At 37.9% G+C, this 21,577-nt stretch overlaps 2 protein-coding genes across 4 annotated transcripts in view; one reads left to right on the forward strand and one right to left on the reverse strand.

The window, feature by feature from the left end:
• Nucleotides 1-2,788, reverse strand: part of LOC147026814 (allograft inflammatory factor 1-like) — an 8,392-nt gene extending 5,604 nt beyond the window's left edge. Inside the window, exon 1 of the mRNA XM_085883589.1 lies at nt 2,737-2,788. Within this exon, the coding sequence (XP_085739715.1) occupies nt 2,737-2,788 (52 nt within the window). The remainder of the gene's footprint in view (nt 1-2,736) is intronic.
• Nucleotides 2,615-21,577, forward strand: part of UHMK1 (U2AF homology motif kinase 1) — a 55,176-nt gene continuing 36,213 nt past the window's right edge. Inside the window, exons 1-5 of one of the 3 annotated variants that reach the window (XM_085882625.1) lie at nt 2,615-4,316; nt 8,114-8,183; nt 8,381-8,511; nt 20,855-20,949; nt 21,315-21,391. In XM_085882625.1, coding sequence (XP_085738751.1) covers nt 4,122-4,316; nt 8,114-8,183; nt 8,381-8,511; nt 20,855-20,949; nt 21,315-21,391 — 568 coding nt within the window. In that variant the 5' untranslated portion in view covers nt 2,615-4,121. The remainder of the gene's footprint in view (nt 4,317-8,113; nt 8,184-8,380; nt 8,512-20,854; nt 20,950-21,314; nt 21,392-21,577) is intronic. The other 2 variants (XM_085882624.1, XM_085882623.1) reach the window with 2 other exon arrangements.

The raw sequence follows: 21,577 nt of genomic DNA on the forward strand, positions 1-21,577 counted from the left end.
TCCCCTAACATTCATCCATTGATTGTTTTCAGTGTATCTCATTCGTTGTATAAAAATTTTACGACTGTGCATTGCTCAAGCTTTGAACAGTTCATCATTCAACAACTTTGAGAGCAGAAGAGCATGAGTCAGCCACAGGTCTTAATTAAGACATTTAATTAGGTATGGATTATAGCGAACGTAGCGAGCTTCGTACTCAACGCGTGCACATGAGAGAATAGGAAACAACAACAACAACAACACAATACCCTGGCAATTTGGAATCCGTGTCGTCGGCTATGACCTTTTTGCTTCCGGTTTTTGTCATGGGGAATGATTCTCCCGGGAGATAAAGGCATCGTCGGAGACATGAAAGACCCAAATATCAGACATGGTGTATATTTCCTCCACTGATTTTAATCAAGATATTTCCCGCATCATCAAAAAATAATTTTTAATCATGATTTACATTATTTGATCGCTGAGCCCGAATCCAGGCCGAAGTAACCGGAAATTGCAGCATTGTCTGTTGTGCACCTGACTGACCTCAGATCTGTCAAAATCATCAGCTGTGTGGCACTAAAGGCCGTGTCACACATTGACGATTTAGCCAGCTTATGCCGACGTATGAAAAATTTGTCTAAAACGCCGGCACACTTTGAATACGTTATGGGTAAGTTTTGTATACGTTAAGAGCATGCTGAAGCACGCTGGCATACGTCGTCGTACGCCGAGCTCGTCGACATATTTTAAGCATGCTCAAAATTTTTTGACGGATGCCAGCGTATGACTCGCACGTTCCGCATACGCTGGCCATAAGTTGTAGGCACGTTATGCGATCGTTGACACACGTCGACACACGTTACTTGTAAGTTACTCATAAGTCAAAACTCGTCGAGGTAATGTTTAGCGTACCCGAAACTTATTTCTAACTTAAGAGTAACGTGCTTTGAACCTATGTGTAACGTACCTCCAACGCATATTGACGTATTTGACGTTTTCCGGATGACCACAGAACTTACTGAACGTGTTTCTAACTTATAGCTACTGTATAATGGCGTATTGGCAGCGTTTAGGGGAATTGGTATATAAAAATGGGCTTCACAGGGGGAACCCGTTAGTGTTCCAGACCCCATGGTTTTTTTATTTTATTTTATTTTTTTCTCGGCATGATGGTGATGTTGACACTTCAATTTCTAGTGCGGTTATGATTTAAATCGTTGAGCGGTAGCCTATTAATAGGCTATGCCACGTGATCGTCGGTGATGCGTTGCCGCGCTATGCATAAGTTAGACTATCGTTGGGCATAGGTTGTGAACGCCGACAACACGCTATGCAGTCGTTGGTATAAGTTATCTATATGTTCTCGAAACGTTCTGTGTACATTACTAATACGTTATGCATACGTCCAACTCGTTATGAATACGCCCAAAACTGAAAAAAACATCAATAGTTCAGCGTATGCCAGCGTTTTACATACATTTTGGTACGTTGCCTTACACTGGCTAAAACGTCAAGGTGTGACAGGGCCCTTACATGTACCATGGTATAGTTGGCAAGTATACAGTTGTGAACAAGTTGTATGCACAAATGTCTGAAAAATCATTGCAAAATGACTTTAATTTGATATATATATGTGAGAAGAATTATACGTTCGCTTCTCGGCTTTGCCTATTCCATATCATATTGTTGCGAATTCGCGCCCGCCGGCGTGCGGACGGCCACGTAACTCTGATCGCGGCACGTCGCCCACCGGACGGACAATTCAGTTGTGACCCTCCGGGAACTATCGCCCGGAGCCAGTCACAGGTGGGCCTTTCGACCTCACCACAATCGTGCCAATCGGCCACCCGCGTAGGATAGGGTTGTTCGCCAAACTGGACCTACCTAAGTACCCACGCGGATGGTAAACCGGGCGATCGTACCTCGCCGCAGGTCGACTCTGGACACGAGCCGCTTGGGCGGCCCGTTCCATACTATCGGGATAACCGAACGGTGTTATCGTCGACCTCGACGGTTCAGATTAATTACCGGGATCTTGCACCCGCTACGAACCCTTTACGTGAAGTAAGATGGAGAGTCAATGGAGAAAAGACGAAGCGAAATGGGAAAACGGTTCACGCAATGCACATTTATTTCCCGGCACACGGAAAGCACGTATATACAGCCATACAGTCAAAATGCACATATAGCAATTAAAACAATAAAAGCAACAACGACGCAGAGTTAATACCGACTACGCGCACACACGGCAACACTTGTACAGCTTTCGTATAGTTATCAATAGTTCTTATAGTTATTGTTAATATAAGATAAAATGTAAGACTTTACAGACGGCGCCAACACACATTTACACAAAAGCAAAGAAAAGAAGCCACCCTCATAGACAAGGTTGCAGACCTGGCCTGTAGGCCAAATGTGCGCGTGACCTGGAGGAGCGGCCAGGTCCGCGAGACCGGGAGGGGGGGGGGGAGTCCTACCCGCGTCCTCGTGACTCGTTGGCAGGCGAGCCGCAAATGTGGCTGCGCGGCTGTACCCCGACTCCGTGCTCCTTGGCGGGTTTCGTTGGCACGACGTTTGGAGTGGGGTGGGAACGGGGCCCCCTTTTGCACTATCTCAGCGTGGGGGAAAGGGGGAATTGTTGATGCCCTGGGGGAGGGGGATGGCTGGCTGGCTTGGGTCCCGTGACGAACGATCCCACACCGCGACCTCGTCGCCGACCGCCATCCTTCTGGCCTCGGACCCGAGCTCCCTTGCCTGCAGTTCCACCGCTCTCACTCGCCCGACTCTCTCTGCAACTCTTCTCCATTCCACACTCTCCTCAGCCGACCTTCTTCAGTTCCGCACTCTCCTCACGACTCCACCGACTGACTTGACTCTGCTACTCTGCCCCTCTTTTCGCCTTCCGCTCGCATTTTTATAGGCGGGCAGAAGCCAGTATGCAAATATTCGGATCAGAATGACTTCGGGGGCGGAGCCACGCTCGCCCATTGGTCGGAGAAAACGGGGGCGTGAACCTCCCCTGATCCTAGAATTTGCATATATCGACTTCACACAGACGCGCCTGGAGGTGGGGTCAAGCCGCCCGCGCTCGCTAATTGGACGGAGGAAAAGTGGGCGTGAAGCGTTTCTGATCCGAGTTTTCCCCTCGGAAAGGCCGCCATTTGCGCTCGTGGCTCGGTGCGTTCGGCACCAATCGTTCGGCACCAATCGTTCGGCACCCGAGACAGCCCGACGTTCAGCGTCCACAGGTGGTGCGGGAATGGCCGTAGAAGGAAAGAGGTGAAGGTGGTGGAGGGTTTTCGGTGGTGGTTTGATGGTTATGGTGCCGTTTGGGAATGGCGGTGGTGCGATGATGTGGGAGCGTAGATGGTGGCGGTGGCGTGGTTGTTGTGTTATGGCGGTTGAGACGTGGTTGGTTCAAAATAAAGAGAGAACAGAAAAACGACTGTCTCAAAGCGTCGCAGCCCGGATGAATCACATAAATTCCCTCTATACAACGGGTTTGGGCTAACTTCACTTGTACTTTCAGAGATATCTCACCTAAGGGTCCTGAATGGTGGTTTGTGAATTTCCACAGCCGTAACAATATTAACTTGTACATATACGAGCAGCTTCATGCCTGTCGCATAATCGACGCACTCCAAGTACGTGAATCGGAAAACCTTTCAGATGTCTCAAAGGTTATGGACGGATTTGAAAGAACCTTTGTGGACAGATTGGGTGGGTGACAAGGCTAAATTGATTAGATTTTGGTTGAGATCAGCAGATTTGGACTATCACTGGGATACAAAACGTAAACTGTTCAACCTGGTGGAGGTATGCGCTCCACCGAGTGCCCGTTCTCATTTCCTTTTGTAATTCTATAACAGCAGCAATCGTAGCAATGAAAAATTGGAATATCGATGCACGGCCAAATTAATGTGTGAGTGCACCTTACATTGTAGGCCTAACACGTCCTGCAGTCCCCGAAAATTACACATTTCCCATCCAATTTAATTTTAAACTTGTGTTTTGGTGGAAATGCAGCATTTGGCCCACCAAAGCAGCTCACTCGGTTCAGGTGTGAACCCCTAAGTCGATGCCATTCCACAAATCTATTATAACAATAGGGTCACTTATTAATTGATTATTTTTGTGAAATGTGTTTTGCAGAGCGTGGCTCATCATTATGGGTCTTGCAGCATTGTGCAAGAGATGTTTTGTGTGCCCTTACCTTCCTACATGCACGTGGCTATGTACATGCTGACCTCAAGCCACGGAACATTCTGTGGAGTGCAAAAGACGAGTGCTTTAAAGTCATCGACTTTGGGCTGAGTTTCAAGCATGGCGAGCAAGTAAGATTGCTCACTCGGGAAACAAACAAACAAAAAAAACCTCCTCACTGTGCCGTGTAATGTGGAATGATTCATATGAGAAGTGAGCTGCAGCGTTCCAATGGAGAATGAAGAAAGGGAAACAAGCAAGCAGACGTGTTCAATAGACATGGGTAGTGGGTGGGGTGAGGAAAATGCTTGCCAAGGAATTGATTAAATATTTTGAAGCAAAGTGGTAGCACATAGAAAGGGAATGGAAGGAATTGAATTCCAGTTAATACTCATTATTCAGTTGTATTATGATTGTGGAAATGTTAGGGTTAGGTTATGAAAGGTTAGGTGAGGTTAGATATGGGAGCATATGCTAGAGCAGCATGTCGCTGTGTTCACTTTCCGCCGGTATGCCAGGGGCCTCTGTCTGGCCATTCCCCAGGCAGATTCCTGCCCCATCCCCCTCCCTGAGATGCCGATCAACCTGCTGCAGCCATGAGACATGCGGTCGTCCCATTTGCCTTCTCCACTCATGAGGCTCCCTCGCAGACAAAATCTGGAAAGCAGGATCAGCATCAGGAAAACCAGCCACATGTTCAGACAGCCGCAGCTGATGCTCACGGACTATGCAGGTAACAAATCTCATTTGAGTCTCTCTCAGCAACTGCTCGTTGGACACAAAGTCCGACCAGCAATCACCAACGATTCTCTGAAGAGACCTGGTACCAAAGGAGTTAAGTCTCCATCTCAGATCCCTGGTCAGAGTCCAAGTCTCACATCAATCGAACAAGACTGGAAGCATCAAGGACCTGAAAACTTGGACTTTCGTCTGCCTGCATAAGCACCGACAGTGCCATACCCATGATGCAGTGAATCCCTGACTCCCCAGGCCCAACCAAGATGTCTATTGACCTCCGGCTCACAACCTGCAGAGACATGAATATCACTGCCAAGGTAAGTGAATCTCTCCGTGACCTCAACACCCTCACCACAAACAGGTACAGACAAGATGGCCGCATCCAATATGTTTTTGAATGCCTGGATCTTTGTTTTGATCCAGGAAACCCGTAATCCCAGCAGCTCCGATTTCTCATTCAGTTCCTCGAGGGCTCCTACAAAGGCATCCAGTATCGCCGCGAGGATGATTGCATCATCTGCAAAATCAAGGTTAGAGATCGTGACATTCCCAAGCGATGCACCGCAGCTTGATCTCTCTGACATCTTCCCCAAAATCCAGTCCATGCAAGTGTTGAAGAGTGTGGGGGCCAATACATACCCCTGACAAACTCCAGTAACAACTGGGAAGAAGTTGGAGATGGAACCACCATACCAAACAGCACTCTCTGTACCAGAGTATAGTTCAGAAATCGGATCGATCAACTTTGATGGCACCCCACGAAGACCAAGAATCCTCGAGAGGGCATCCAAATTCACTGAATCAAACGCTTTGCAGAGATAAACATTCAAGCAGCCCCTGCCGAAACTCTTGTCTGTGTTCGGTGAGGACCCGAAGAGCAAGGACACGGTCAATCGTTGACCTTTTTGATGTAAAGCCTGACTGCTCTGGGCGCTGGTGGTTTAGCAGATGGTGGCGAACCGGTCAATAATTATCTGAGCAAAGACCTTGCCCGGCACTGAGAGTAGCGTCACCCCTCAGTAGTTGTTTCAGTCCTGGCGATAACACTTCCCTTTCCAGAGAGGGACAACGAGGTCCCTTTCCAGTCAGTTGCAATGATGCCTGTGTTCCAAACAGAGTGCAGAACTGCATGCAATGACACTAGTACAGCATTTCCACCAGTCTTGAGAGGTTCAGCATGGATGCCACAAACCCTGGGGCTTTTCCCCCTTTCAACTGGGTCACCGCAGCCTGCGTTTCCACAAATTAAGGCAATTCACAGTTGATTGGAGGATCAGCAATGGGGATAGTTATACCCCTGATATCCAACTCAACAGTCGGTGGGTCAGCCTGGTACAGCCACTCAAAGTAACTGGCCCAGTGGGGCTTTACTTTGGAATCCTCTATCAAGAGACCACCACCCTCCACTCCAACAGCATCACACTGAGGAGGAACACAATGCAGGAATTACTCTGCAAGCAGGATGAGAAGCAGTCTTCCACAAGTGATGCTATACTCCTTCAAGGATTCCTAGCACATCAGCCTCCTTGTCAGCCCTCAGCGCATGTGCAGTTTTACGCTTCAGCTCCGTGAACAGCTTAGCTCTGTCATTGAACCTGGCTCTGCGACTGGTCAATTGTATTCGGTGTCCCTTGTGAGACAGAGTTCCTCTTCGCTTGACAGTGGCTTCCAAGACATCTGCCGGCAACATCAAGGATGGTAGTTTTGAAGGTACTCCCCAACTCTTCAGGATTCTCACAGCACCCAGACCCTCTCAAATCACCACTCAGCCTGTTCACAACTTCCTCAGCTACCCTCTTATCCCTGAGCTTCCCTCTTATCCCTGAGCTTGTCAACATCCAGCCGAGGCTTGGACGGTACCATTCTCCTGGATTTAAGCTGCAACTTCAGAGATGCAACAAGCCTGCGGTCGGTATTGAGGAACTAGTTACTCTGGTAGACCCTGCAGTTCTGAATCATCCTCCAGCGCCCACCAACGAGCACATGGTCAATCTTCTTTACCACACCACCAGCGTTGGAATACCATATCCAGCGATGAAGCTGTGCACACTAAAACCATGAAACAGCCACCCTAAGTCCACGACTTCTTGCAAAGTCAAGGAACTTAGTGCTGTTCTGGTTCACATTTCCAGATGCACAGGGACCGACACATGTCTCATAGCCATCACTATTGGTGCCAGTTAATGCACTGAAATCCCCCAAGACGAGAACAGTATCTCGTTTGGGGCACTGATCAATCACAGACTCGAGCGTGGCATGGAATGCCTCCTTCACTGTGAGATCACTCGCCTCAGAGCATATACAGAGACCAGGGAAATGACATCCAAGGAGTGATGAATCATCAATCTCGTAATATGCTTGGTGACTGTTGTTACCTCAATTATCATTGGAGTCAGCTTATTGGACATAGCTACAGCAACTCCTTGGGCATGGTTCCATCAGAGCGACCAGACCAGTAGAAAGTGTAACCACCCGCCATGATCTCATCACTATCCAGTCTCCGAACCTCAGAAAGTGCTGCAATACTAATATTTAAGCACTGGAGCTCAGATGATAGTTGAGACAGGTGATCATCCTCTCTCAGGCACCTACCTGAAGGGACCACCTCAGGTTAACCCAAGGAGACTGCCTTCTGGTGGATGACACCTCAGCACCACCCCAACACACACTACCACAATCTAACCCAGGAAGGTTACCCCATATTTTTCCTCCATTCATCAAAGAGTGGGGTCCCGAAGGCTTTGCCCCAATCCTGTCATCTGGTGAGCTGCCCAACGAAGGGGAGCTGCACAGCAGGTACTCCCACAGAGGGGGTTTCAGTTTTCTTTTTGTTTTTTCTGTGTTTTGCGGAGTGGTGTTTTACGGTTGCCGGAGTGTAAATCCTGCCACCAACCTCCTAGAAAATGGAAACCCAACTGTTGGAGGTCGTCTGCAGACGTAGTTGGGCACCAGATATGGATGGCCGATGACAGACAGACAGACAGACAGACAGACAGACAGAGGAAGTCATGAATGACAGAGTTAAGTGATTTATTTCTGAAGCAGCTTGACTATTTAACTGGTTTGGGAATAGATGAAAGGGTGACACAGACGCATACACGTTGATGTGTTTTGTCATAGACTTGTTTCGTGTCTGCGTCACTGACATATTTTATGGTATATGGACTAAATGTACTTTTATTGGTTTCAGGATGTGAAATACATTCAGACGGAAGGGTACCGTGCACCCGAGGCGGAGATCCAAAACCAGGCAGCTTCACGTAAATGGCTAACTTGCAATTCACCTTTTCCTATATAATGGTTTGTTTATATATATATATATATATATATATATATATATATATATATATATATATATATATATATATATATATATATATATATATATATCAATAACCTGTTCTTTGTTATTCAAATAATGTTTGTGCATCTTGTTGATAATCTCTTCTTGCTGTAGTGATCGTGGATGTCTTTAGCTCTGGGTCAAAGTGTGGCTGCCAAGTGGATTTATGGAGCCTTGGAATCATCCTGCTTGAGATGTACTGGGCGATGCGTCTGAAGGACCTGGGACCTTCGCCGGATTGGGGGGTAAGATGCGCTTCACCAGGAGGGGCAATTTTTTTTTCTTTTGTAACAGTATCTAAAGCTCGTGGAGCTGCCACCCACGCCACGTCTCACTCTCACTCGCACACCTCACTCTCACTCGCACGCCTCACTCACTCGCACGCCTCACTCTCACGCCTCACTCTCACTCGCACGCCTCACTCTCACTCGCACTCCTCACTCTCACTCTCACTCGCACGCCTCACTCGCCACCCCCCACTCTCACTCGCCACCCCCACTCTCCTCGCCACCCCCACTCTCACTCGCCACCCCACTCTCACTCGCCACCCCACTCTCACTCGCCACCCCACTCTCACTCGCCACCCCCCTCTCACTCGCCACCCCCCATCTCCTCGCCATTTAAACAATTCGCCACTCTCCTACCCCACTCTCACTCGCCCACCCCCACTCTCCCACTCGCCACCCCCACTCTCACTCGCCACCCCACTCTCATCGCCACCCCCACTCTCTCGCCAAGATAACCTCGCCAAACTCTCCATTTTTGCCAATCAGTTATTTTGCCACCCCCCACTCTCACTTTTCGCAAAACTCTCACCTTGAACTCTCTTTAAAATAATAAACCAGTTGGTATTGTGCCCAAAATAATATTGGCCCATCAATAAATAAGTTGCTTTAAAATCGAATAGTTATTTTAAATCAAATGATTATTTTAAATCAATGAACCAGTTGCTTTCCAAAATCGTCATAGTTATTTTTAAATCGATCGAAACACAAAATATATGAATGGATAAATCAGTTATTTTAAATCATGGTTATTTTTGCGAAATAATAAAATAAATATTTTAGAAATCAAATAGTTATTTTAAATCAATAGTTGCTTGAATAAATAATGGTCGCTTTATTTTAAATAATGATAATCGACAAATGGTTTTATAATAAACAATTGCTTTAAATCGACATAGTTATTTTAAAATAATATCAAATAATTTTTATTTTCCATCCCATCGACAATGATTAATTTTGCTTTGAAATGTCGAAATGATTGCTTTTAAAATCAATAATAGTAATTTTGCTTTTTGCATCATCGTTTATGGTGGTTGATTTTGAAATAATGTAATTTTCCATGTCTTAATCAAATAGTGTTATAAAATTGTAATTTTTGCATCATCAAATAGTTTTAAATAATATCATGGTTTGAAAATTGCGTTAAAATAATTTTTATCTTAGTTTTAATAATGTAATTGCTTTACATTTTAATCAATGTCTTTAATTGCTTAAATAATAATAGTTATTTTAAATAATGGTTAATGGTGCTTTTGCAATTGCATCGCCAATTGGTGCTTTAAATAATCGTAGTTGGCATCATCTGGTGCTTCCATCAATGTTGCTTTAAATCAATGGTGCGCTTTAAATAATCGGTCTCATGGTGCTTCCCGTTTTTAATGGTTTTAGGTATCGTAATTGGCCCCGTCATCGGTGCGGGTAAAAATAATGTGGCTTATTTTAAATAATGTGGTTCAATAATAATGATTGCTTTTAAATAATAATAATTGCCCCTTAAAAATCATGTGGTTATTTTAAATAATCGGTGCTTTTTAAAATCTTCATGCAATCGGTGCTTTTAAATAATGATTTATTTTAAATCAATCGGTTTATTTTTAAATCAATAGTTGGCTGCTTTAAATCGTCATCTGGTAATTTTTGCAATCATCGCGATTGTTTTAATCGTGGTGGCACCTTTTAAATGTGGTTTTGTAAATAATAATTATTTTGAAAATAATCGTTGTTTTGCATCGTTGGTGCCGTACATCAGTTTTAAATGGTTATTTTAAAATAATCATTGGCGCCATCTTAATTGTATAATCGGTGCTTTTGATAATAGTTATTTTTAAATAATGGTTGTGCTGAATAATAGTTATTTTGAATCAATGTCGGTTATTTTAAATCATGGTTGGCCCGATCTAATAGTTGGCACACCAGTATCGGTTGCTTTTAAATCGTTATTTTGTAAATATGGTTGTATTTTAAATAATAATGGTTATTTTTAAATGTCATGGTTATTTTGCATATATCAATAATTGCTTTAAATCTGGTATTTTAAAACGGTGCTTTTAAATAATAAACAATTTGCTTTAAAATAAACAATTTTTTGAATCGTGATTTTAAATAATTTTTATCAATAATGGTGCTTAAATCATCATGGTGCTTGCGATCATGGTGGCGCATTTAAATAATAATTCGACATAGCTTTAAATCAATAATTGCTTTATTTTAAATCGTCAGTTAAATCATGATTGTAATTTTTAAATCGTAATTATTTTAAATAATAGTTATTTTAAATCATCAAATAGTTGTATTTTTGATATCAAATGAACACCCAATCGAAATAGTTGGCCCCAGTCAATAATCGACAGTTGCTTTTTAAATCAATCGAAATGTTATTTTAAATCGAATAGTTATTTTAAAAATAATGGTTGTAGAAATCAGTGCTTTTTAAATAATGCTTTAAATCAAACCAGGTTATTTTTTAAATCGTTAAAGTTGCTTTTTTAAATCAAATAGTTGCCTTTAAATCAAATTGTTTTTAATGGCAAATATCAAATCGTGTTATTTTTAAATGATCGCCCCATCATTGTACATCTGGTGCTTTTAGAATAGTTATTTTGAAAATAAATGAGCGCTTTTAAATCATCGATAGTTATTTTTGAAATCATCGACAATATTTTGGCCCGATTTTCGAAACAATTGCTTATTTTGAAATAAATAGTTATTTTAGAAATAATAGATTTTAAAGTCAAATAGTCGCTTTTTAAAAATGTCGATAGTTGCCCCATCTTTAATAATAGTTATTTTTAAATATAAACAATTGCCCCATCATCAAACCGTTCTTTTTTAAATAATCGTCAGTTGGCTAATTTTAAATCATACATTTTAATCGTCGGTTAATTTTAGAAAATCGTGGTTATTTTAAATAATTAATAATTGCTTTAGAAATAATGGTGCTTTTAATAGTAGTTTACAAATGTCTTAATTGCTTTTAAATGTAGGTTTTCATCGTTATGTTTAATAGTTGGTGCTTCATCTTAATTGGCCCCATCGTAATTGCTTGGCATCATCTGGTGCTTGGCCCAAATCAATAATTTGCTTTAAATAATCTTAATTGCTTTGAAAATAATAATGGTGCTTTAAAATTATTTAATAATTGCTTTTAAGTATTGGTATATTTTAGAATGTCAATGTGGTGCTTTGCCATTTAAATCGTCTTGGTGCTTTTAAATAATAATCATCGTTAATTTTAAAGATAATGGTGCTTCCATCAATCAATGTGCTTTTTACATCGATAATTGGCCCGAATCATCTGGTGCTTCCGTCATCAGTTATTTAAATCAATGGCACACATTATCTTTAAAATGTGGTAATGGTGGCCCCATGTGGTTATCTTAATCATAGTTATTTAGAAATCATGGTGCTTTTGAAAAATAATAGTTGGCACGATAATGTGGCTACAATAATGTGGCTTTATTTTAAATAATAATTATTTTAAATAATTCAATCAGTTGTTTCAGATAATATTGCTTTATTGGTGCCCCTTTACAAATAATAGTTATTTTAAATAATAATTGCTTTAAATAATCGATAGTTATTTTGCATTAAATAAATTGCTTTATTTTTAAATAATAGTTGTTTAAATCTTAGTTATATTTTGATAATGTTGCCCCAATTTTAAATAATAGTTGCTTTTGATATCTTGAATGTAATTTATTTTACAAATCTTAGTTATTTTTGAAATCAATGGTTATTTTGCAGTAATGTCGTCCAGTTATTTAAATTGGTTGCTTTAAATCAATAAACAGAATTTTAAATCGATAATTTTTAAATATGTTTTAATCATTCTTAATCGTTTTTAATCATCATGCCCATTTTTTAAATAATCGATTTTTACATAATAATCGCTTTTAGAATAATATAATTGCTTTAAATAATGGTTTTTAAATAATAATTGTCAGTTATTTTAAATAATAGTTATTTTAAAATCGTGATTTTTAAATGTTGGTTTTTGCCCATCAATATTTTGGTATGGTTTTTAAATAAATGGTTTGCATCAATGTCAGTTTTTCCCGATCATCTTGATTTTAAATAATAGTTTTTAAATAATCTGGTTTTTGAAATATCAGTTTAAATAATCAGTTATTTTAAATAAGGTGCTTTTTTTGCAAGATAATGTGCTTATTTTGGTTATTTTTAAATCGATAGTTGCTTTTGCATTTGAGATGAAAGTTATTTAAATCGTTGATTATTTTAAATGTCTGGTGCTTTTTGCAAATGTAGTTATCTTTTGCGATAATGGTGCTTGCGTCAATCTGGTGGTTATTTTTGCATCTTAATATGGATCAATCGTCATCATCGGTTGTCATAATCGGTTATTTTAAATCATGGTGCTTCCCCGTAATCTTGGTGCTTCCATCATTGTTATTTAAATGTATAATATGGTTGGCTAAAAATAATGGTTATTTTAAATCAATCATAGTTGGCCCATCGTCATGGTTATTTTAAATGCTTTTAAATCATGGTTATCGGTTTAAATAATGTGGTGCTTTAAATGTAGTTATTTTAAAATCTGGTTATTTTAAATAATGTGGTTGCTTTTTAAATAATGTTGCTTTTGCATCAATGTGGTGCTTTTAAATAATCTGCTTTTACGAATATAATGTGGTTATAATAATGGTGCATCAATGGTACCGTCTTAATTGGCATAATAGTTATTTTGAATAATAGCTTTATTTACATCATGGTGCTTTAAATAATGTGGTGCTTTTTAAAATAATGTAATTGCTTTTGATCTCTATCAATAGTTGCTTTAAATAATCAATGTTATTTTTAATGTCGCACATCTTAATTGCTTTTACATCATGTGGTGCTTCCACGATAATGTGGTTATTTTTAAATAATGTGCCCGTCGTACATCTTGCAAATAATAGTTGCTTTAAATAATGGTTGGTACACGATAATAATAATTGCTTTTTAAATCTTAATGTGGTTGCTTTTAAAATCATGTAGTTGAATTTATTTTAAAATAATGGTGGCCCCCATCAATTGCTTTTAAAATGGCCCCATCTCGGAACAATTTGCTTCCCCATCATGGACAATTGCTTTTAAAATCATGGACAATTGCTTTCCGAAATATGACAATTGCCCCCATCTGTGGATGGTTGCGCCCCCATCTGGACAATTGCTATTTTAAATGGACAATTGCCCCATCATGAAATGGATTGCTTTTTAAATGTGGACAATTGCTTTTTGCATCGGACAATTGGTGGACAATTGCTTTTAAATAACTGGACATCTTGAACAATTCCCCCATCTGGAAAGGTGCTTCCCGATATTGCTTTGGATATAATTGCTTTAAATGTGGACAATTCTTTTTAAATAATGGACAATTGGCCCCCATCATGAACAATTGCCCCATCTTGAACAGTGCTTTAAATAAACAATTGCTTATCTTAGAACCAATTGCTTTGCATCATCGAATTTACAATTGCCATCGTCGTTATGCAAATAAATAATTGCTTTAAATAAACAATTGCTTTAAAATCAATATTGAGAAATTTTAAATAAACCAGTTATTTTGCATCGTAATAATAGTTTTGAATAATAATTCCATATTTTAAATCATGGTGCTTTAATCAATCGTATAATTTTAAATCAGTTATTTTTAGAATCATCTTATTTTTACGATCAATGTATTTTGCAAATCATAATGATTGTTTTTAAATCGAATATTGGTACCCGATAATCATCGTGGTTATCGTTTAAATCAAATAAGTTATTTTTAAAATAATCATGGTTTGGCATCTGCTCTTTTAAATCGTCGTTTTTTAAATTATGGTCATTTATCATTTTTAATATCAGGTTAGTCAATCAATGTATGTGCGCAAAATAATGGTTATTTGAAATAATAGTGGTACCGATAATAATTTTTAAATGTGGTTATTTTTTAAAATGATGATAATTTGCATCAGATAGAATCATCAGTTTAAATAATATCATAATTTTTAAATGTGGTGCTTTTAAATGTGGTTATTTTAAATCAATTGCACGTATTTTTAATTATGTTTAATGTGGTGCGCACATGTTATTTTAATGGTGGCCCTTCCATCAATAATTGCTTCCCAAAATAATCTCTGGTGGCTCCCCATCTTATTTTAAAATCGTGGTTGCCCCATCATCTGGTGGCCCCCAAATTCTTGGTGGCCCTTAATTTGAAAAAATAATGTGGTGCTTTGCAAATGGTCTTAATAATCATGGTGCTTTTGATAATGGTGCTTTTGCATCTCATGGTGCTGCCCCCATCTTAAAATTTATTTTAAATAATATGGTGCTTTTGCATCTTAGTTGATCTTTTTGTAAATATAATTGGCTTCCCCGTCTGTGGTGCTTTATCATATCAATTTATTTTAATATGGTGCTTTAAATCGATTGCTAAATAATAATGCATCGTTTGAAAATCATCGTTATTTTGCATCTTAATATTTTAAATATTGATTGTTTAGGTAATGATTGGCTTTAATAATCATAGTTGGCCCGATATCATGTATTTTAATCGTCGTCAAGTTTTAAATCAATAGTGGCACATCGATAATGGTTATTTTAATCATCAGTTGCTTTAAATAATCGTGGTTATTTTACCAAAATAATGATTGGTTATTTTAAATAATGATTATTTTTAAAATCAAATAGTTGGTTGGCACACGAAATTAGTTATTTTTAGAAATAGTTGGTTATTTTAAAATAATAGTTGCTTTTAGAAATAGTTGGCAAATAATGATTTATTTTAAATCGCAGTTATTTTTGAAATCAATAGTTATTTTAAAATCAATAATAGTTGTTCGTCAAACATAAATTTTTGAAAATCAGTTGCTTTAAATAATCGGGTGCTTTTAAAATCATGGTGGCCGATCTTTTGCATAATAATCATGGCTTTGCATCAATGTGGTTATTTTGCATAAATATGGTGCTTTCTTAATGGTGGCACCCGTCGTTGGCGCAAAGTTATATTCATGGTTATTTTAAATATCGTAATTTGCTTCCCCCATCATTTTAATCATGGTTATTTTGCATCTTCGTTACTTGGTGGCCCCCATCACAATTGCTTCCCCCATCATCATGGTGCCCCATCATCAAATGCATCCCATGCTTTTAAAATAATTGCTTAAATCAAACAATTCAAATAATTTTTATTAATGTAATTGCTGGTGCAAATAAATAATTGCTTTAAATAAACAATTTATTTGCATAAATAATCGAAACAAGTGCTTTTAAATCGGTTATTTTAAATCTCGAAACAATTGCTTTAAATCAAATGTGGTTGGTGCTTTAAAATGTGGAATAATGTTGGCCCCAAATTGGTTTTAATAGTCAGACAAGTTGCTTTAAATAATATGGTTATTTTTACAATGTTCGATGTGGTTATAATGTGGTTGAAAAAATCGGCGTCAATTTTAAATCATCATGTGGACTTTAATGTCATGGTTATTTATAATCGGTGGTGCTTTTTAAAATCAATCATGGTGGCCCCATCATCATCAATGTTTGAAATCGGTTCTTGTACCGATAATGGCTGATATTTGCTTTTATCATGTGGTGCTATTTTAAATAATAGTGGTGCTTACACGATAATGTGGTGCTTTACGATAATATTTTAAATAATGGTGTTGCTTTTTATCGATAATAATTGGCTTTTAAATCTTAATTGCTTTAAATCAATGGTCTTTTTTATAATGTCTTTATTTTAAATAATGTGGTGCTGCGATAATAATAATGGTATTGGTGCTTTTAAATAATGTGGTGCTTTGATCTTCAATGTAGTTGGCACATCCGATATAATTTTTGGAAATGGTGCTTTTAATATCGGACGGTGCTTCCATCAATGGTATTTTTAAATAATATGGACAATTGCACCCAAAATCAATGGACAATGCGAAAATCATCAATTTGCTTTTGAAAATGGACAATTGGCCCCGTTTTTAAATGTTGGACAATTGCTTTGCATCATGAACCAATTGCTTCCATATGAACAATTGCCCAGAAATGCCCCCATCTTGAACAATTGCCCCCATCGTTGAACCAGTGCCCCGATGTGAACATCTCGTATGTGGTGCTTTAAATATGGACGAACAATGGTGCCCCCATCATCTGGTGTAAATCAATGGATCAATTGCTTTAAATGTGGACAATTGCTTTAAATAATCTGGACAATTGCCCCAGTTATTGCTTTAAATGTGGACAATTGCCCCATCATGAACAATGTGGTTTAAATATTAATTGGGTTAAATTGGTATTTTTAGAAATAATGGTGAACAAAATGTGGTATTTAAATCTGGTGCTTTTCATCAGTTGTATGTCGTGGTGGAATCGATCAATAGTATTGCTTTTGAAAATCGGTTATTTTTGCGAACATTTTGACGTATCAAATAAAATAGTTGCTTTAAATATAATTGCTTTGATCAATCAATGGTTATTTTAAATCAAATAAGTTGGCCCCGATCATCAAATAATTGCTGCTTTAAATAATAAATGATCTTGCTTTAAATAATGGTTATTTTTAATAAATAATGTTTGCTTTTAAATCATGAATTTGGCTTTAAAATCGTAGTTATTTTAAAATCGAAATAGTGCTTTGAAATAATAAACGTTGCAATTTTAAATAATGATTTTTAAAATACGTAATGGTTTGCTTTGTGTCTTTCAATTTTAAATCTCTGGTGCTTTATCTTGGTGGCGCATCGTGGTTTAAATGGTAATAATGTACTTTGCAAATAATAATTGGTAATTGCTTTGAATGCTTAATGTGGTGCTTTTAAATAATGTAGTGCTTTTGCATCATAGTTGCTTTAAATAATAATTATATTTTAATAATAGTGCTTTTAAATAATGTTTAAAGCTAAATAATGGTGTGCATCATCATGGTGGCCCCCGTAATGGTGCTTTTAAATGTCGTCTTAATTGAAATAATATGGTGCTTTAATAATGTAATTGCTGATCATAGTTGGCGTACATCTGGGTTTCAAAATCATGGTTGCTTTAACATCAAATAATTGGCGCAAAATCATAGTTATTTTTAAATAATGGTGCTTTAATAATGATTGTAAATAATGATTTTTGCAGATATCGTCAGATATGGTTGAATATTGATTTTTGGCAAATCATCGTGGTTATTTTAAATCAGTTGTTTTGAATAATCGTGGTTGCTTTTAATAATGGTCTTATTTTTGCGATCGTTATGCATTTTAAATAATCGATTGTGCAAATCAATCGTTTTGTCGTTTTAGCATTTAATAATGGATTATTTAAATCATGAAAGTTGCTTTGCGATAATATTTTAAATCAATGGTTATTTTGGGAAATCATCAGTTATTTTAAATCAATAATTTTATCATGATTGCTTTAAATGTAGTTGGCCCAAATGTAATTGCTTTTAGAATCATGGGCTTTACCCATGCTTTAAATCTAGTTGTACGAAACATGTGGTGCTTTAAATCAAATCTCGTTATTTTGGAAAATCAAATGGTTTAATCTATGATTGTTTAAATCAATGCGAATGTTAGTTTTAAAATCGAAATAGTTTTTAAATATCATCAGTTGGCTTTTAGAAATGTCATCGTTGATTTTAATATGTAATTGGTGCTTTGTCTTAATGGTTGCTTTTTGCAGCAATCGTAGTTTCATAATTTGGTATAATGAATATGGTGATCTTAATCGTTGTGTTCTTCCCTGATCTAATAATAAATAATTGCTTTTGATCAATAATTGCTTTTATCACGAGCCCAAAATGAAATAGTTTTTTTAAATCAATTGTCCCATCATAATGCATTATCATGGTGCTTTAAATAATGATTTTGGTGCTTCCCCATCTTAAATAGTTGTACTTTTAAAATAATCATGGTTATTTTTGCATCGTGGCCCGTCAATGGTTTAAATCTGGCTAGGTTGCTTTTTAAATAATCGTGGTGTATTTTGCATCAATAGTTATTTTTTAGAATAATCAATGATTGACGTCATAATTGGCCCCATCAATAAATAATTGCTTGATATCGTTATTTTAAATCAATCGTCAGTTATTTTAAATCAATAGTTATTTTAAATAATCTTGGTTTTTAAATAATCGACAATAGTTATTTTAAAATATAATATTTTTAAATTCCAGTTGGTACGATAAACAGTTTACAATAATGTAATTTTTAAATCAATAGTTGCTTTAAATAATAGTTATTTTAAATATCAATAGTTGTTATTTTAGAAATCGAATAGTTATTTTAAATCGAATAATCGGTTGGCCCGTTTTGAAATCAAATAGTTATTTTAAATAATCGACGTTGCCCCCATCGAATAGTTTTTTAAAATAATATCATGCATCTGGTGCTTTAAATAATAATTGCTTTAAATAATGTAATGGTGCTTTTAAAAATCTTAATTTGGTTATTTTGCATCGTTATTTTTAATCTTAGTTTGCTTAAATCTTATTAAATTGCTTTGGCAAATAATGGTGCTTTTAAATAATCATGGTGCTTTGCATCTGCATCTTATTTTTAATAATGTAATTGCTTATGTCTTAATATGTACTTAATTACATCATCTCTGGTGCTTAATTTTTGCATCTTAATTGCTTTAATAATGTAATTTTTAAATAATGTGGTAATTTTAAATAATAATAATTTGTTTAAATATAATTGTCATAATTGCTTTGCAAATAATGTGGTGCGTACATCATCGTTAGTTGCTTTAATATGTAATTTTTGATAATAATCCTTAAATAATAGCTTTTAATCAATAATTGGTTTTTAAAAATGTGGACATGGTGCTTTTAGTTATGCTTTGGCGCATCATAAGTGCTTTGTCATGGTGCTTTGATATTAATGTGTAATTGGCACATCTTGGTTAGGATCTTCAATGGTGCTTTAAATAATTTGTTATTTTAAATCTTGGTGCTTTGCACATATAATTGGTGCTTTATCGTAATATCATGGCTTTAAATCTTGGTGCGCAAATGTCAATTATGTTTATCACCCCCAAATAATCGTTTTATCTTGAATAATTGCTTTAAATCTCGTCGTTAAGCTTTTTAGATCATAGTTATGGTGCTTTTCAATGTCTGGTGCTTTATAATAATTCTCTGTGGAACGCTTAAATGTCGTGCTTTTGCCCCCATCATGATAATTGCTTCTTTAATGTGGCTACAGTTACCCCCACTCTCAAATGTGAACAGGTGTACAATTGCTGTTAAATATGGACAATTGCTTCCCATCATGAACAATTGCTTTAAAATGGACAATTGCTTCCCCCATGTGGACAATTATTTTCACCTGCCCCACGATCAACAATTTGCTTTTTTAAATGTGAATAATTGCCACCCATCTGGAACAATGCCCCACTCGTTATTTTAAATTGAACAATTGCTGCCCATCTTGAACAATTGCTTCCCCCACTCAAGATCTTTTTATCGCCCCCACTCTGGAATGTTTGTGCCCCACTCTCAGATGCTTCGCTTCGCACTCTCGCTGTACCCCCACCCCCACTCTCCTCATGCCCCCACTCTCGCTCGCCACCCCCATCTCCTTCGCCACGCCTCATGTGTGTCATCTCGCCATGGATATACTGACGGGCCCACACACAAGGGGAAGCGATTGCATGCACAAAATTTGTCGATGAGCTCGACGACGTATGCCAGCGTGCTTCAGCGTGCTCTTAACGTTTTCAAAACTTACCCATAACGTATTCGACGTGTGCCAGCGTATTCGCCAAATTTTTCATACGTCGGCATACGCTTGCTAAAACGTCTCGGTGTGACAGCGGCTTAAGTTATCTATAAGTTATCGAAACGTTCTGTGGACGTTACTAATACGTTATGCATACGTCCAACTCGTTATGAATACACTATTATACACCCAAAACTGAAAAAAATCAATAGTTCAGCGTACGCCAGCGTTTTGGATAAATTTTGATACGCTGGCTAAATCGTCAAGGTGTGACAGGGGCTTAAGTGAAGTTTGGTGATGTATGCAAGCTGTGTTGTGTACAATATAAATTGTGCACAACCCTGATAAACCAGTTCTGTATCCTCACAATAGTTTGCAGCACAAGCATGTTTCTACTTTGACAACTTGTGGGAGGCCAACCTAATCTGCTGGTACTTGCAAAACACAAATTGGTTTGCTGCTGATACTGATGATTGCATCAGTGCTGAGGAAACGTTACAGATACATTGAAAAGCTCTGTCAAACATTCATTTTATTTGCTTCCTTCCCCTCCCCCCCCCCCAACCTCCCAAATTGTGCGATCCCATCCATTTTGGTGATTGTTGGAACCTTAGCCACACAGTGCAATGGTGGTGGACAGAATTTTGTCCTTGAGGGAAGACCATCTCTCTACATTCTCTGTTTGCCACCTACGAGACCTTATAAAAGGGTAAGCTGACCGTGGGTAGGTGCCTGAAGTCTGTTTTGCAGCATATTTTCGCATGCAGATGCTGAAAATGCACATTGAGCATAGGGAATGAGGTTGGGAATGTAAATAAAAGTGCTTGAGAAACTGATCCTGGGTTATAAGTGTGAAACAACACTAATTGATTATCTTGAAGGCTAACCCTGATGCTTAAAATAACAAAAGACCACATATGGGTGATGTAGATCTATGATCTTAGAAGAGGAATCGTGATGCTCTTTCTGTTTGATTTAAGTTGACTGGGTGGTTTGACTGACCAGGATTTTACAATGATGAAATGTCAATAAATTGTTTGTGACATATTAAATGATCACCTTGTTGTTTGACAGCATGCTTGTGTTTGATCTCTGCCAACGCAGCACTGCAATGGCTGCTCTTCAGAACCCATTCTTCAATATTCCTTTTGGTAAGCCACATGGACTGGAGTTTTACTGACATGGTAATTTAAATTAAGTTAATAACAGAGGAGCTGGGGAAGTGGGAGGGGCATTAAATGAAGCTTGCAAGTAATTAAATGTGTGGATTTAAGGGATGATGATAAGTACAAGTGTTTATTATCCCCACGGTTAAAATAAAGAAACCGGGGGAGGGG

The sequence above is a fragment of the Eptatretus burgeri genome, chromosome 5, assembly GCF_056783735.1.
Source record: "Eptatretus burgeri isolate ZD-2024b chromosome 5, Ebu_testis_v1, whole genome shotgun sequence".
Lineage (NCBI taxonomy): Eukaryota > Metazoa > Chordata > Myxini > Myxiniformes > Myxinidae > Eptatretus > Eptatretus burgeri.